The sequence below is a fragment of the Apteryx rowi genome, unplaced genomic scaffold, assembly GCF_003343035.1.
Source record: "Apteryx rowi isolate R43461 unplaced genomic scaffold, aptRow1 scaffold_18, whole genome shotgun sequence".
Classification (NCBI taxonomy): domain Eukaryota; kingdom Metazoa; phylum Chordata; class Aves; order Apterygiformes; family Apterygidae; genus Apteryx; species Apteryx rowi.
The window spans coordinates 5,555,399-5,572,721 of NW_020448085.1; the positions used below are offsets into that span (position 1 = coordinate 5,555,399).

Consider the following 17,323-nt stretch of genomic DNA (forward strand, 5'->3'; position numbering starts at 1 on the left):
TCTGTATAACTTGCGGGTCCACCCTGTGTTGCTTTACTTTTAGTGAAAGTAAAATACAGTTTGTCTGAGCTCAGTTTTCCCCAAAATCAATTTCAGATGCTCAGTGTTTGTGAGGTGGCTGTAGCCTCATCATTTCCACACCCCTGCTAAGCTTTGTGCCACCTGAGAATGCAATTGGCAGTTACTTTCCTGTTGTTTTTCTTTATTCATTTCCAGATGATTATTGAAAATACTGACTAGGGTCTGGCTTAGCACCTATCTCCATGGAACAGGTAGAAATATCTTCATTTGATGATGATTCTCCATTGACAAGGCCTACTTCAGGTCTGTCAGGAAACGACTCTTAACTATTAACATGTATTCTATTAATATCACTTGTTCCATTTTTAGATGGAAAAGTCTCATAATGTTAAGCAGTTGAAAATTTCTCCTCAGTAAAGTTACCTGTGTTGAGAAAATTTATAGCTTTAAAGAAAGAAGTGGGGATGACTTGGCAAGACTTTCCTTTACCCTCCCTCCATAAAATCAGTTATGCCTGTGATGAGCTAGTGCACTTTTGCTGTCACTCCTTCCACTAATTCAGAGCCTTGCTGTCTCATGCCCTTTACGAGTCATTGGGTGCCTTGGAAAACTTACAGGAATTTAGGTCAGTCTCCCACAAAATCTCGATTTGGACCAAACAGTTTCATGTGTACAAATCCAGACAGGCTTATCAGTGTCTCATAAATATCTCGGATGCAAAATGAAATTGAAGAAGTATTATTTCTCTTGAACACATCAAATCAAATCCTTGCTGTTTCATGTACCTTGGAAAATACATAGAGCTTCCTTGAAGCTTTTGTGAAATAGAATCTTGTTAATTCATACCAGTAATTGGAAAATATGTTTCTCTTTTCCTACCCACTAATATTTGTGGCTTTCTAGGGGTAGTAACTAGTAAAAGCAAAGATAGCCAACTGATGCTTTACAGTACACTGAGCAGCATTTGATCTGGAGGCTGCACTGTAATCTGTGGAGTGTGATTGTGAGAGGGGTTTGCTGTACAGATGAATCAAAAGAAGCAAGGAAACCAGTGTTTTGTATAGATAGCATCCAAATAACTCTTGGATGCATTGGAGAACTTACAAGCCCTTCAAACCCTGATGCAAAGTTTGGAAAAAGAAATAAAAGGGAACACTTTGCCATTACAGGCACAGTAAAGGTGGGAGTTTTGGTGAGCTAAAATAGATCACCTGGAGATGCCAGTGTGGCAAAGAAATGGGGAGAGCACGTTTCCAGCAAGACTATCCTTTGTCCCAGTATAGCTGTTCTGAGGGGACCTTGCAAGAGTTAGCAAGGAAAGGTTCTGGCGTAGGTAACAGACCCAGGTAGATGTGCCTCCCAGTTTAGCATTTGTTCTGTGTCTTGGGAATTGAATAAATAATGGTGTTTTGAAATACGCTTTTTTTATATATTGTTACAACAATAAACTGATTAAAATATTAGGGGGTTGCAGTTTTCATGGGCAACTGGGCCTTTCCCATTAACCAAGCTGCGAAACAGGCAAGCAGGAGTTCAGAGATACAACCTGCATGGTTGCACTGAGTTGTCCCCCCTCAGAGTTTTGGTTCCTACTGCATCATGTTCATGCTATGCTGGCTTCTTTTTTTTGTTTTTTGTTTTGTCCTTATCATCTGTAAACCTCTGTTTCCGTTTGAGTATAGATGCAGCAAAGAGCACGAAACATTGCTATTGCTGCCTAGGTTTATGAGCACTTTAAAACTTGCCTCCCCTCTGTTTAGCTCCAAGTAGAATTCCCGTCAGCTGCTTATCACCCAGAAGCATTCTTGGTTTTAGCTTCTGTTCGGGGTCCTGTGCTCTGCCTCTGAACTGCCAGGAATCCTCTGTCCTTCCACCCCCAAGCTGGAGCTGTATTTAGGTCTCCAGGATTATCCAGGCACTCAGGCTGTCAGAGAAACTTTCTGCTTTTGTGTCTTTGGGTTACTCCATGACTGTAACTCTTGCTTGTGTTTGGACAGTGTAGTCCTGCCTTTGCAGAGACCCCTGAGGCTACCACAATGTAAATATTTAATAACCACATAGTGAAGCCACTGGAAGCCGGTCTCGCCTCGGAGGTGGGCAGAGCCTGGAGAAGGAAACAAGGGCCAAAATGCAGCCCCGCGGCTCTTCAGGAGCTATGTGCAAATAAAGTCAGCTGCTGGAGAAAGGGCTCTTCAGCAGCCTGTTTCCTAATTGGAGCATGCGATGTTTTTGTTTGGCTGATCTGTTTTGGGTCCCTGACTAATGTGAAGAGATCAGTAGTATGTACTGTATTGAATGCGATAGACATGGTGTCCATATCCAAATACTTGCTTTCATAGGTTTTAATATCTGGGTCTGGCAAGTGGAGTAGACATGAAAATTTCAAACTTTATTGGTTTCAGTCTGACTTTTGTGCTGTTAGCCCATCTGTTAAGCAACTAGAAGATAGCTCACCATCAGGAGAAACCCTGCAGTTCCTTCTTTTTGACCTCTCCTTACCTTTAGTGTTAAAGCTGTTCATTTAAAGGAACTACTTCAAAAGTGTTGTTCCCCACAACCTAATCCAGCAAAACCCAAGTGTGTTTTTTCTGGCTCGCTGTGAAATGCACTCCCACTATTTATTCCCTTCCAGCAAACTCTGCTTGGTTTCAGAACGTGACACTGTGGTGTCTCAGCATGCTGCTGACTGGCGACTCGGCAGCAGCTTTTGCTGGCACCTGCCATGGTATGGGGGTAACCGACTGGAACACAGAAAAAGTAGATTGAAGTCCTCCTTTAGACTTGCTTCTGTCTTGCTACCTACAGTAAGCTTAGCTAGGCATGCACAAGGCTCAGTGCATTAAAAAGGAAGGAGGGCAGACAAGATCAGCTGATTTCTATGGCACTGCTATTTTTCAGTTCAGTTGTTAAGAGAGAGATACCTGTGAAGTGTGAGGTTCTGGTTCATATCCAGAAATTTGGGGGTGTTTAAAGCAGAGCCCTGACCCCCAAGTCTGTTACATCTTTCCTGTTGAATTCTTCTTGTGCAGTTTTTAGGTGGAATTTAGCTGTTGCAAATTTTGAGTCTGTTCAACTTTTTTTTCTAGAATAACTTCTGGGGAAGCACTTACAGTTCCTCTTTATAACAAAGTTCTGTTTTTTACTTTTTTCTTACATTTCTCAAATGTTTGTGCAAGATGGTGTCTAACTGGTTCCTGCATGTGCAGTTTTGTTGGGCAACACTTGTGTGCAGTCCATTCTTCAGAACTCAGATGTTTTTTCGGAGGCCAGAAAGCAGAACAAGGAGCCAGAGCTGTAGATGTGAGAGGGAAAAAAACATTCAGGAAGCTCAATATGCTCCCTGGTTATGGCCTTTTCATTTCATATTCAGTCACCCAATTTTATCGAGTCTGAAGTGTTTTTCTTCTTCGCTCAATCTCTTAATGCATTTTGAAAAATTTCCACAGACCATGTTGTTACATTCCCTCTTGTTTCGTAGGTATGTTAATGACACCCACAATACTTGGGTGTAAGCAACATTATATTGCTTTGCAGAATTGTAATTTTACCGTTGCAGTGATGAGTATCTGAATTGGGCACAAGAAGCAGCTGAAAGTCAGCTCCTACAAGCAGGTATTACCACATTTCTGCCAGCTGCATGGAAAGGTGCAATTTTTTAAAATGTGATACTTGTTAGTCCTTTGTGGGGAGTTTGAATACTGGCACTAATTTAATTAAAAATAGATATAAAATCCATAGGTTTTTTTTTCCCCCTACTGTGAAATTCGCATAAGATTGGAGAAACATCTGCTGGGTTAAACTCTGTTAGCTTCTTCAGTCAGTTCCTTGCTTGCTGAAAGTCTCTCCAGCCTTGTTTGTTTGGAAAAAGTCTCATGTAACATTGCATCTCAACAGCCTGGACCATTTCACAGAACAGAGAGGAGTAGTGCAGTGCTTGCCCAAGCATGATTGCACAAACTCACAGGCAGGAAACACTTCTTGTTATTTAACGGCACCTTATCTTGCCTTTCTCCTGTTGTGTTTGTGCCATCCAAATTAATTCCTCCTCCCCTCCTCCCTTCTTTGGGTATAAACCTGAGAAATGTCCATAAGCTGTTCCTGGGTAATAAGGATTTACCTGCTGCTGCCCGAGATGGCTGCTGAGGGACTAAGGAACTGAGCAACCACCTCTCCAGCAGCYCTGGGGACATGACTGCAGCCAGGCTGTGAACAAAGCGAGCTGAAAAGCTTGGGAGCTGCCTGCAGGAGAGCCCCGTTGGTCTGCTGTGCACTGTACCGTCTGCCTGAGCCTTGTCGGGGCAGCGTTCCTGGGCCACGTGCCTCCGGCAGGGAGCTGTACTTCAATTCCTACCTCCCAAGTTGGTGCCAGCAGCTTCCTGAGCATTTTCAAAGCTGCACCCAAATGGCTTCTGCTGCCAAAAGTAGGGTGCCTAGAGTTGTGGCACAAATGCAGAAACTAGGGCTAGAATATACTGAGCTAGAAAAGTAAGCTAAGCAGATTGCTCCTGGATTGTGTCTGTACTTCCCTAATTTAGGGCCAGAGAGAACCATAAATGCATATACTGAGGGTGTGTCTTTTGTTTGAGACGCATTGTAGAGAAATGACCCATTTTACTATCATTAATTTTTAATGTTTTTACTGATCAGGTGATAACTAATTTTTTTGTACTGCAGCCTTCAGTTCAGAATACTCCCCCCCCCCCCCAAACATCAAAGAAGTTTGGCAACTCAGAAATTTGTGTAAGGTCTGAAAGGAGGATTTATAGGAAATGAGCAGATGGTCTACTAGAGAATTTCCCCAGGAGGTTGCAGTTACTTAAAAATGGGAGAAACTAAATAGACTGTACAAAATTTGACTGTAAAATTAACTGGCTGGCCAGTAGCTAAGTACTTAACCAAAATAATACAGCTTGGCCCCTAGCATAAGCCTGTAATGAAGTGATGTGTCTTTGAGCTGACACTGTGCACGTTATTTCAAGTTTCACCTAATAAGTGCACGTGAATAGAAGATGATTTTGCTATGCATGGTTTTTGCTATTCGGAGACTTCTGCTGTATCTCCTCCTTTTGCAGTGGCAACATTATTCTTCAGGCATACAGGAGAATGCTAAAAATGCTGTTCATTTAAAATGAAATAGAAAACTGTTCAGCTAAATTCCTTTAATTTCTCAACTGCGCTCTTGTTAGTCTCTTAAACATATGGATTGATGCAATGGTTGAATTCCAATTTAAGAACTAGCAATATTTAATTAAAAAAAAATTTATTTTGGAGAATGCGAGACTTGAGACTATTTTAACCCTAAATAGTCAAAAAATCACAAGGCATTGCAAAAATCCATAAACTCATGTCCTTTTGAAAGAGTAACATTTGGAATTGTCTTGTTTGCCATGTGGCTTTAGACCTTCAACATTCATATTTCCAGTGTTTTTCCGAAGCTGTGTTNACGCACGCAAGTGTTGGTGCATGGGTTTTTAAATGGAAGATGAGATTTTTAGTGCAGAATGCATGATTTCAGTTGCAAAGGTTTTAAGAAACACAAACTTCAAATGCTATGTTAAATGAAATGATGGATTCAGAAATGAGTTCTTTATTCTTTAAAAACTTAAGAGAAGTATGCCATTTTTATTTAAGTCTTTCTGAAGGACCCTTTGTAGGGGGCAGATAGACTCCAAATTTCTCATGTTATGTTTCAAATTGAAATACCCAGTGGAGAGAACTGTGAAATAGCAAACAGGATTTAATTACTCTCATGCTCATCTGTTTGTGTTCAGGTTTGTTTCTCCCAGAAATTTATTCAAAATGCCTCATGCCATGGAAGTAGTCCTGTGGTCCATGTGCACACAACAAGTTCTGTTGATATTCCACTGGTGTAATGCCAGTGCAGAATGTAATTAAACTGGATTTCTATTCCAGCTTGCTGTGTTTGCAAAATTCTTTGGTAGTAATACACCTACTGAATTTAGAAACCAACCTTCATAACCTTTGACCTAACATCCTGAAGTGCTAAAAGGAAGAGGGTGAATCTTTATTATGTGGTGAAAAACAGCAAATTCTTAACTGAGCCTGGATATATACTGCCCTGTGTACAAAGCCTTACAGACATGTTTTTATGACAGATGGGCTTCCTCCTCCTACCCCCTCAGGTTGTTTCCATTAGCCTCAGAGAGTCAGAGACTCTGAAAAAAAGGCTCAGGACGCAAACCTAGTTCTAGTTATAAGCAGAGACATTAATGAAAACAGTTACAGAGCAAATTTTTGACAATGCAGTTGTACAGGTTCAGCCAAAGCAGAAGTTTGGTTTACAAAATGTTTATTAGCACTAGTCCTGCATGAAACAAAACCAGATCTCACTCCAAGTGTGCAAGAGTGCCAGGCTGTCATAGAGGGAACAATATTTTGTAGATAAAACCAAGCACACTTGGTATGGAAATACTGAGAGACAAGTATTGAACTTGCAGTTCCATTGGTAGAGCTAATCTTGCAGATAGCTGTGATTACTGCTTGCTGGGGTATATGAAATTGTCCGGCATACAGAAATGAACATAACTTACCTTGTTTAGAAACTATTGTGTGTTGCATCCGAAATGGATTTCAGATGTTTAATCTGCTAATGTTTGTTCATAGTGTAGTATCTCGAGTACTCCGTATGATTATTTCTTTTTCTCTAACAAGGTGTATTCCTTTGGCTTCCTGTCCAGAAACAGAAGATCTCTCTATAAAGTAGTCTTCCTGTATCCTGGCTTACCCTGCCCTATTGTTTACATCATGGTACATAATGTACAAGACTGGATTTATGCAGAGACACTGCCTTCTGACTTTGGGCAGCCCTGCCATTTCTCTGGAAGCTTCTCAGTTCCCAGTTTTTAAATAATGAAGGAGGAGCTGGAGGAAGACATTAAGGCCCTGTTTTTTAAATATTAGGAACCTTTGCTTCCTTGAGGTTTACCCATAGGATACTTATAAGTGAAGTATTTTTGTAGTATTTATTATGGATATGATAATATTTTTGTGGATTTGATTTTGTATTGGACTCTTCCTTTTTAAAATGGAGTATTTGTTTGGAGGGAGAGTTATGCAGAGTGCTTAGAGTGGAAGAACAGCTCTAGTGCATGAGACAAAAGGTCCATTTCGTCCAATGTGTTGTCTTTGACCATGACTGGGAGAAAGAATATAAGAAATGAAGTGCACATAGGGTTAGTCTTGCCCCAAGCTGCCTCCCAGGTTCGTGCTACATCATTTTGTGCTAAAACTGAATTCTGAATGGAGTTGCAGTCACCTGAAAATCTCAGTTTAAAAGTGGATACATCAGGGAACTGATGAAGGTGAGGAGATGGAGTTGGTCTGGACCTTTATGAAAAAAGTGCAGTTAAAGGAAAGGGAAATCCTCTCCTGTGGAGTTGCTTTGTGGTGTGTGTAGTGTTCCTGGGGTCATAGGGAATTCCAATGAAAGCATGAAAATAACTGCAACTGTATGAGTAATGTCATCTAGAAAGTCTTAAGGCTGGCTTTGATCCTTGCAGGAGGATCACCCTTAGCAGAGGTGAAAGGAAGTGTCCTGTGATGCCCTCAAAAATAATAACTGGTCGTGACTGAGCACTGGGTTGCTCTTTATTGTGTTGAACATCCTTTCCTCTTTGCTTCCTATCTGTCACGTTTACCTGTTACCTCTTTTCTGCTGAAGTTGTAACTGGGGGGAGGAGAGGAGAGAGAGAAAGCAGGGACTGTCTCCAAGTTTCTATATGACCTGAGAGGTTTGTGCCCCAGCTGAAGAACCACAGTTGAGGATTTAGGAAGTTGCGCATACTCTCTCTCACTGAAAATAATGCATTAAAGCCATGTTTCCTTTACAGGAAACTAACTGCTTGTGAGAGTCTTGGCAGTTGTGTTTGGACAYCTATGTCATGTGGATTGCAGCAGGTAACCGATAAACATGTGCCAAATAATTTGTTGTGTATCTAAGTACCAAGTCAAAGCAAAACAATTCTGAGAAATAGAACAGAGTCTGCAAACGGCATGTATCGACATTTGCCTACTGCAGTAGTTGCACTTGCAAATAAAGGACTTGCAAATTAGCCCTGTATTTGTTCACTCTTTGGAAGAATCTCTGAAAGCAAGTGATTTTTGTAGTTGGCTTGCAAAATTGTACTGAGATATCAGAACATATTGCCTAAAAGAGGAAGCATGTGAATTTATCCCCCGTATTCCCCCATCCACTAAACACCCCTAAACAATCTCTTTTCTCTATATATAGTCAATTGAATTTGCAGCCAGAGCAAGCATTTATTTTACACCTTCTTTTTGCTGTATCATTTTTTGGTTTGCTTAGTTTTGCTCATTCTGCCACAATCTTTATCTGTCTTCAGTGTTGATTTTTATGGCTTATCTTGCATCATAGCCCTTAGGAATAAAAAACCAGTAATAATTACTAAGCAACTGACTGAATTTACTAGTATTGTATAGTGTGGAGGTATGGCTCTGTGCTTATCATGCTTTCTTTGACTTGTAGCTGCATGGATTTTTATCTTTAAAAAATCTCCAGCTCTGTTGGTTTGACTAATGAATAGAGGAAAGAAAATGGATCTGAAGGGGCGTTTTCCTTGCTCCTTGGACACTAGGAGCATTTTTATGCTTCATAGCACAAAAATTGCTAGGGATTTGTATATTACAGATTGCTTTTTGTTGGGGGGAGAGGTGGACATCAGCTGCAGCAAGGAATGGAGCATGTTCATGGGAGTTCTCATGCATTATTCATCACAGGCTCCTTTCACTGGGATCAGCTGGAGGAAGTAGTTAGTCTAGTTTGAGCTACACTAGTATTATACTTACAGGGCTTAAACAAGCCCAGGCAAGTACAGTACCAACTCTTTCTCTTCATCTGCAGGCAAATGTAGGGCAGTCAGCAGCTCTGCTTACACAGCTCCGTCTCTTTAGTCTGGATAACAGGAGTCATGCAACAAGGGAAAGCCACACTAAGGATACGCACATGCACTTGTGCTGGAAAATGAAGCTTCAGGTAGGAGAATGCCTTGTCAGCGGAGTATCTGGGCTTATAATTGATTGTAGAGATGCCAGTAAGCCTTGCAGAATAAATATGTACGTTAGGGCAGCCTGTCAAGAGGGACTGCTGTAGGGGTTCCCCATTAGAGTGCTGCATGAAAGATCCCTTTTTGTGTGATACTTTGTTCAGTTCTAATTACGAAGCTGCATTTTTAAGCACCTTTCTTCTGTTCGCACTAACCTGCTGCTGAAGGTGCGGGTGACTAAAAGCAGAGAGACAGCTCGCTGGGATTTTTTTAAGCTTGCTTTTTAATTGTATTGGTATTAGCACTTTCAGGGAGGAGGGGAAGGGGGGGGTGTTAACCATAACAGAGATTCTGCTAAAACATAGCTGAGTGTGATAAACCTTAAGCTCCAATTGTGTCTTTTCAGAATGTGTGCATTTGAATGGCTGCAGTATTTACTTTTTTATTATTATTTTCTGAATAAAGATGCTGGTGAAACTGGGGCTTGTGTGCTCAAAAGCTTGTCTGTATTTTGTAATAATACCAGTTGTTCTGAAAAAGCTATATTCCTTCCGTATACGAGCTTTGTGTTCTTAAATCGTCAGGGCTCAAGCAACACTATTAGTTCAGTTTTAGACAAAGAAGGAGATTTTGCAAAACCTTATGGAACAATAACAAAGGGTCTTTGTTCTATTTTGTAAGCATTATTTGCTCTGTAATGTGTGGGTTTGTACATGTGTGAGAAAGGGAGGAATACAAACACATAGTCTCATTTGGCAAGAATGTTCAAATGTTACTTGCTTTTTGTGTCTTAAGTATGTATGCTGCTCCTGGCTGTTAACTGCACTAGTGCGTGTGTGTCTCTTGCCTGTCTGCCTTCCCTGTTTATGGGTTTTGTTTTAATTTGTTTTTGAGAGGTAGCTGCTCAAAACCTGAAACTTGAAATAGCAAAGATTAAGAGTCCCTGCTAAACAGTTAGGACAAAATGGTGTGCTTTGGCATGCAGACAACTTGTTTCTTTTAAAAATGGTAGCTTTAACTCCAATTCAGGGTTTGGTAAATAAGCATTACTGGTGGAAGCAGAAATTGTCAGCTTTATGTGAAATCCCCAAGGAGGAGATTAATGATCACGTGCTTTTGGTGAAGCTTAAATGTATGCTGCCTGCCAGTATGTTGTCTTCTAAGATGACTTGATCGCCTAAATATAATTTGCATATACACAAGAATATGGTATTTTAGAGACATCTCTTTTTTTTCTTTGTTAACAAAAATTGGGACTGACTATATTTTTTTCACACACTGTAAGCCTGTGATTTTTGGGGGGGGGGGAGAAGGAGGGGACACATCAATACTGCTTGGAAGTCCTTAGTAACTTGAAATGTTGACTTTTAAAAAAACTTATAGCTTCTTTTGACTTCATATTTTAAAGTTCCTGATATTTGTATGCTGTATGTACAATGAGAATTCATCTGTGCCTGCATTTTGCAGATGCTACAATATTTGTTGTAAGATATAGAGATGGGAGTCTAATGCTCTTTTCCACAACAGACTGGGACCTTTTAGTGTATATGACCTTTGTTTCATAGCAGTTCACTAGCAGAATTCTTGATACCTGGAATTACTAGACTTGTTAGGTTCTGTGCATTCAGTTTCTTAACTGAAGTCAACAGAATGAGGAGATGGATTTATGATTCTGTGATTTAACCTTTTAGAATTTTTTTTTTTTTTTACATTAAGGTGTATTTTACTATTTCAGTACCCAGTTGCTCCTGGAGTGCAGAGTTTAGCATGTCTAAGCATGAGAGTATAGAGAGGGAAGAGTTATTTCTGCACTTTTATATTTAGTGCACTGGGCTGATGTGTTGAGAGTTTAAAATACAGTTTTATAAAAGCACCTCTGTGTTGTTCTTTCTAAAGCATTGGCATTCAGGTTTTGCCTGTACCCAGGCCCTCTACCGCCCACTCAGCTGTTTTTTGCAGTCAAATAAGATTTAATACTGTCACTGTAGCGCAGAACAGCAATTATAGCTGTATTGGCATAGAGAAGAGCCAAGCACATTCACCTCTGGCCTGAGCCTGTTTGTGCCCCGATGACAGTACCATCTTCGTGCCATCTTAAAGCTCCCAGACATATGCCTATATTGCAGAAATTCCTCAAATCCTTGACATAGGTGAGGCAGGAGAGACGTGGATGGACTTTGACACTGTAGATCATGAAAGCTCACTACTGTGGAGAGGAGGTTGCTTTATTCAGCTATTTGCTATTGTCTAATTCAAATAGACATAATAATAAAAAATAAGGAACTTTCAAGTGTGGTCAGGGACGTTCTGGAACAAAATATCTGCAAAAGTTTCCAAAGATTTGCTCCTCGGTGAGGAAAGATTCAGACTGTGAACAGAGCACTTCAGGCATTACTTAGAGAACCAGGAAGGTGAGAGATTGTACTGAACAAAAACATCAGCTAATAAATGAAGGTGTGTGGGGGGAAGTCATGAATACAGCTTCCACCTATTTCTCTGTAGATCATTGTAAAGAGTTGAAATCAAAATAGACCTGGAAGCATGATGCCCTCTGTGTTCAGATGGGGCCTGGGGAGAAGTCTGAGACTTAGATAAAATTTATCAGGTTTATCCCGTATGTCAGTGTCTCTTTGTAATGGAATATAAAGATTCCTAATGGGAGGGTCAGAAATACAATGAAAATATTCAACATTTGGCAGCAGCAAGAAGCGACAGAAACTGAAATGAGAAGTGTGTTTGTTAGTGTTAAAGAAGTGAATGGAAGAGGTGCTAATAACTAGTTCTATGTTGTAAAGGTGGCATCTCATTGTAAAAACATTTAAAGGAAATGGTGGCAGTTATGATGTCCTTCTGAAAAGGAAAAAAAGGAGAATATAATTTAGCTAAAGATGGTGGCCTCTGTGAATCTATTAAGCTGTGGAGAAACTTCATTTTTATATTTCTCAGCTAACAAGCAATTTTAAAGATAGATTTATGTTGGGAACAAATGTAGGGGGGTTTTCGTTTGTTTGTTTGTTTTGTAGTTTTAAAAACACCTGAAGAATAATTTTCAGTTGAAAAGAAATTTTTCAGTAGTGTGAAATGAGCATACTTTCAGTTCGGAGCCTTTTGCTACTAGGCTCTGTCCCAGTATGCTTAATGGTGGGCAGTATTCTGAGGCCATAGTGGGGTTAAAATCAAATTTCTTGTAATAACAAATGATGCAAAAAGTTATTAGGTGTTCATGATGTCAGTGTGGTCGCCTGCCCTGTGCTGTGTAGCCTCTTCTCAGTGTTAGCTGGCCTCCCAGTGATTTTACCCCTCATCCCTAACCCAGAGCTGGGTGGCACACTCTGCCTTGCCTCCTTGCTCCAGTGGTGGGGAGGGGGAGTGTCTGCCCTCCTGGCTGTGGGGAACCTGTTCTTTCCCCAGAAGAGCTGGAGCTGCCCCTCGGCRGGGTTAGGGAAGGGAGGCGGTGCCTGTCCTTGGAGAAGCATGGTGTGCCAGGCTGGAGAGCTCTGGACCTTGGCATGGTGGAGAACAGCACAGGGGTCTCATCGTCACCTTGTGCTTTGGCTTCAACACTAGGATGGAGGTCACCACAGGCATGTCTTGGCCCTTGGGGACAAGTGGGGGGCAGTGAGAAGAAGGACAGACCATTTTCTCCTACCCAAACTTCCCAAAACCTCTACGACTCCATGTCCAAAAGGCTCAGAAGAATCGCAGGATGCTCTGAGATACCATGAAAACAGAGGATCGAGTGCTGTCCATCTTTTCCTCCTTTCTCTCCCAACCCTGAATGTCTGAGACCTGTCAGGAACTGTAAATCTGTAGTAGATCTGTAAATTGAGTAGTAGGGTTTGTTTTAAGGCCACAGGGTGTTGTAGTTTGGCCATCCATGTGGCCACTAAGAAAAGAAGCCATACTCAACCCCAAATAACTCTCCTCTTGTTATTGATGCATCTGATTTGGGCAGAAAACCTCAGTAAGAGGATGTCAAGGGCTTAACATAGTTATTATTGACAGGAGGGTTGGTTTCTATAACAGCTAGCTTTTACTCTAGGTTCTTGGGAAACAGTAACCAGGTGGGTTCTGCAGAAAGAGAAAGGGTGTGGTGAGCGTGTGGCATGACAGTGGTGGGACTAGAGGTCCTGGGTGGAAATAATTTATATAGTGGATATAGTACTTGCTCATGATTTAGTGGTGTTGTAAAGCAGTGGACAGATGAAATGGAGAACATGGAAAACAGTAGAGTGAGATGTCAGTGACTGCCAGATCCAGACCTCTGAAGTGGGAATGACTGCACAGTTAGCAGAAATATAAAAGCTCCCAGTAGGGAAGTGACCCTGTGTAAGATTTGGTGGAGGGAGGGGGATGTCAGGCAACGATGTTTACCTCTCTGGATTTGACTGCAAGCTGACAGAAGCAAGCTCCGATTCAAAAGCTGTGTGAACACATTAGTGCAGAGCTATGCCCGACCAAGTACAGCTTCTCTCTTGACAGGTCTTAGGCACAGGGCACAGCAGTGTACTATCTTGGCTGTACGCTYTGGCTTAGTCTGTTTTATATGTACATTCATAGTAAGTAGCAGCAAATTAACAGGTTGGAGGTAAAGTAGTGCTTTGATGTTTTGTGAGGTTTTGTGTACACTAAATGGTAGTGTGTCATTGCAGTTGTGCTTTGGAGTTCGCCAGTCATATATTTGTCTTTCAGCAATGTTTAGAGAACAAGCCTGTGTGAGGTGACTGTTGACTTGCAAAATATCTGAGCTTAAAGCTAACAAAAATACATTTCAACACCGTTTGTAACTGTTCGTGTATGGATGTTGATGACCTTGGGCTTAGATACAAAATAATGAAAACAGGAAGGTTAGTTAGGGACTGCAAGCCTCTCAAAAGTGTGAGACCACCTACATGTTAAGCTTTGCAGAGAGCTTTAGCCAGTGTGCGTTTTCTCTGTTTCGAGGGGAGTTTGTATGAAGCTAGTGAAGGCTGGCAGCTTGAAAAGCACTGAGAAAATGGAAGTYGGGAAGGAACTGGCAGCAACTATTGTGGTTTGAGATTTGGGGAATCTGTTCTTGTTTTGTCGTCTTGCAGTGGGCATCAGAGTCCTCTTTTTAGGATCTCCTTGGGTATTTTCATCTAACCAGGTCCCTGTAGTCCAGGTATCTGAGACACTGGTGACATCTTTTCTTCCTGCTCTTTTCCTGACATGCATTGTTGGGGGTTTTGAACTGTTATTTTGTACTAAGGTCCTAAATTCCATTTCTGGGGAAAGTTGTYTCCTGTACAGGGCTATGGAGTAATGTTCTCTTGAACTCTTCAGGGAAAAATGCCTATCTCGTGAATTTTTATTATTGTAGAGAACTGACTTTAAAGACCCCAGAACAGTCCCTTATACTCAGTAACAGCAGTGCTGAAGTTGTCAACAAGGTAAAAACAATAGCTAGAATTGACAGCGTAAGAACTGCCATACCAGGTTGTACCAAAGCACTCTGTGGCACTGTGCAAAACTATATGCTTAGGGGATGGTGTAAAAACAAGCATATAATTATGTAACATGTCTAAAAGCAGGCATATCATCACGCATATAATGATGCTTCCCCATAAAGCTCTCCCAGCCTCCACTGATTTGTAGCTCAGGGACTTTTCTGTCTTTGTATTTAATAGGCCTCAATAGATTCCTGTTCCACTAATCTATCCAATAACCTTTTGAACCCAAATAAACTTGTAGCATCCAAAACCCGCTAGGACAAAGACTCCCACCTGTAACTGTGGATTGTGTAAAGAATCATCTCTCTGTTTGTTCTGAACTCATTTCATTTGACATTCTCTGGTTCTTTTGTTGGAAAGACGGTGGGAGATTGTTTCCTAGTCATTTCCTCCAGGCCTGTCGTTACTCTCTGTGTGCTCCAGCACATATAGCCTCTCACTTATCTCCTTTCCATATTGAAGAGTGCCAGTCTGGTTAGTCAGTTGTTGTATGGAAACCATTCACATGTTCATTCAGTCACCCCATCGTCCTTTTCTTATCCTTTTCAGCCTTACTTATTTATGTTTGATTTCTGTGGGATTAGAGCTGCACGTAGTGTTTAAAACAGCGTTCCTGGGTTTATGGAAGGACACAGTGGTTCTCTGTTTCGTTCTCTATCACTTTTTTTAATAATTCCAGACACTTGGGGGTTTTTTGGCCACTACTGAGCACTGAGCTGATGTTTCTGTAAAATTACTTTTATAACCTGAAGATTGCATTCCTAAGTACCTGGACCATGCTCTGAATATGTAAAATTGGGGCTGTCACTTCACATTTAGCTTGCCTGCATTTCATCTGAAATTTTACTAGCCAGTACAATCAGGTCCTTCGGCAGTTCTTCACAGTTAGACCTTGTCTTTGCTAATGATAGGAAGTTATACAGGAAGTAAATTTTGCCCCGACCTCATTTTTTGCCTCCTTTTTCAGACTATCACAGGCTCTGGCATAGATCCCTGTGAAACCCCAGTGGTGACTCCCTTCTGTTGTAAAAACTGTTATTTTAAAAAATTATTATTATTTTTTACCCTGTCTTTCCTATCTTTTAGCCAGTTATTTATCTGTGTGAAAGCCTTCCTTTCTATCTATGGTAGCTTAGAACCTTCAAGGTCTTTTGGGGATGAGATTTTGTCAAATTCTTTCTGTAATCTAGAGAGTCTAGGATCTAGACCTAGTTCTGTGTTTTCTACATCTTGTTGATGCTTTCAAAAGAAGGAGGGGGGAGGCAACAAACTATTAGATTTGTGAGACAACTTTTCTTTACAAAAGCTGTAATGTATAAGACTTATTCACTAGTCTGCTAGTGATTTATTCAGTACAAATGTTGGCCTTCCTATGCTGTAGTTTCCTGAATATCACCTGGCACCTTTGCTAGAAACTAGCGTTGCATTAGTCACCTTCCAGTCTTCTATTACTAAGGCAGTTTTGAGCAAGAGTTGATGCTCCATGGAGATTAATGGAACTATTTTTTCAAATTCATGGGTCAAATTCAAATTTTTGGGCCAGGTTACTTTTAAAATGTAATATGACTTAGGATTTCAAAACCAGTTTTCCACAAATATTATTATTGATTCTGTGAAATATCTTCTTGACCAAACATTTGTGTACAGATAGATAGAACACAATACAAATATTTATTTTAAAATAAAATTACATGTCTGACAGTTATTTTAAATGTAGTTCACTTTTCTTCAAAAAACAAAATAAAATATTTCCTAGCTTATTTACCTGACATGATTGTAGTAGGTTTTTGGTAACATCATGTATTAAAACATCCTTTGGAAAAATCTGGATTTATTTGAGTGAGCTCAGAAAAAAGAAATCTAAATCTCATTATTTTAGTCCTAAATCACTAGCCTTTTTCAGATGTGGTTTAAAGATGAGTTTAAGCAGTATGAGTGCTGAAGGAGTTTGTTTTGGTTGGTTGTTTTTTCTTTCTGTCTTCTCTACTGAAGATGGAAGAACTCAAAGGAAAACCAGCATGGTTAGAGTGGCAGTGCTCAAATTTTAGAGTTAAAAAAAAAATAGTAAATTTAAGTAATTTTTTTTCCCCTTTGATTTTTTTTTTTTTTTTTTTTTTTTTAGTGAAAGTTCTGATCCTCACTCAGAAAATGTTTTGTGTCCAATTTGGAATATGAATTCAATAAATGAGTGATACTGCTTTTTTTTGTTATCCAAGCCTCTCTCTCAGTGATTATCTTGCTGGATAGAGATGCAAATKAAAGCGCAGGTTTGGTCAGTCAAATGGCTGTGAAAATAGTATGGCCAAGGTCTATGGCAAAGATCTCAAGAGCAAATTCAGCTTTTAATTGAAAATCAAGTTGTTGGTGTTTTTTGTTTTTTACAGAATACTAGCCTGACAAACCATCTCAGCAGGAGGTTAACATGGTCTTTAAGCATGTCAGAGAGTGAGAGAGAGGTTAATGGCATTTTTTGGCTAGTTGGAAAGATCACATTTGCCTTTTACAGACTCTTTCCAATAAAATGAGGAATCAGAAATGCAGACTTAGGAGAGATTCTGACTTAATACAAAGCTGTTTTGTTTTCTGTACAGCGCCTTTCTTTTTTACACTAAGGTTGGTGTTTTTGGGGTACCGCTGATAGTACGCTTCTTTCTCAATATTAAATCTTGGTAACAGTCATGGTGAATTAGATTCTTGCCACTATTGATTTGTCCAGAAGTAGTTTTACTCTCCATGTTTTTAACTCTTCCATATATTCCTTCTGACCTTTGGTGGCCAGGCTCCACTCTTAGCATGGTCCTTGCACGC

At 40.4% G+C, this 17,323-nt stretch overlaps 1 protein-coding gene across 6 annotated transcripts in view; it reads left to right on the forward strand.

Moving 5' to 3' along the window:
* MARCH8 (membrane associated ring-CH-type finger 8) overlaps positions 1-17,323 on the forward strand; it is a 102,723-nt gene that overhangs the window by 37,934 nt on the left and 47,466 nt on the right. For 2 of the 6 annotated variants that reach the window (XM_026061365.1, XM_026061366.1), the window contains exon 3: positions 7,872-7,938. The exons of the other annotated variants lie outside the window; for them this stretch is intronic. In XM_026061365.1, the coding sequence (XP_025917150.1) occupies positions 7,872-7,938 (67 nt within the window). The remainder of the gene's footprint in view (positions 1-7,871; positions 7,939-17,323) is intronic. 6 annotated transcript variants of the gene reach the window in all.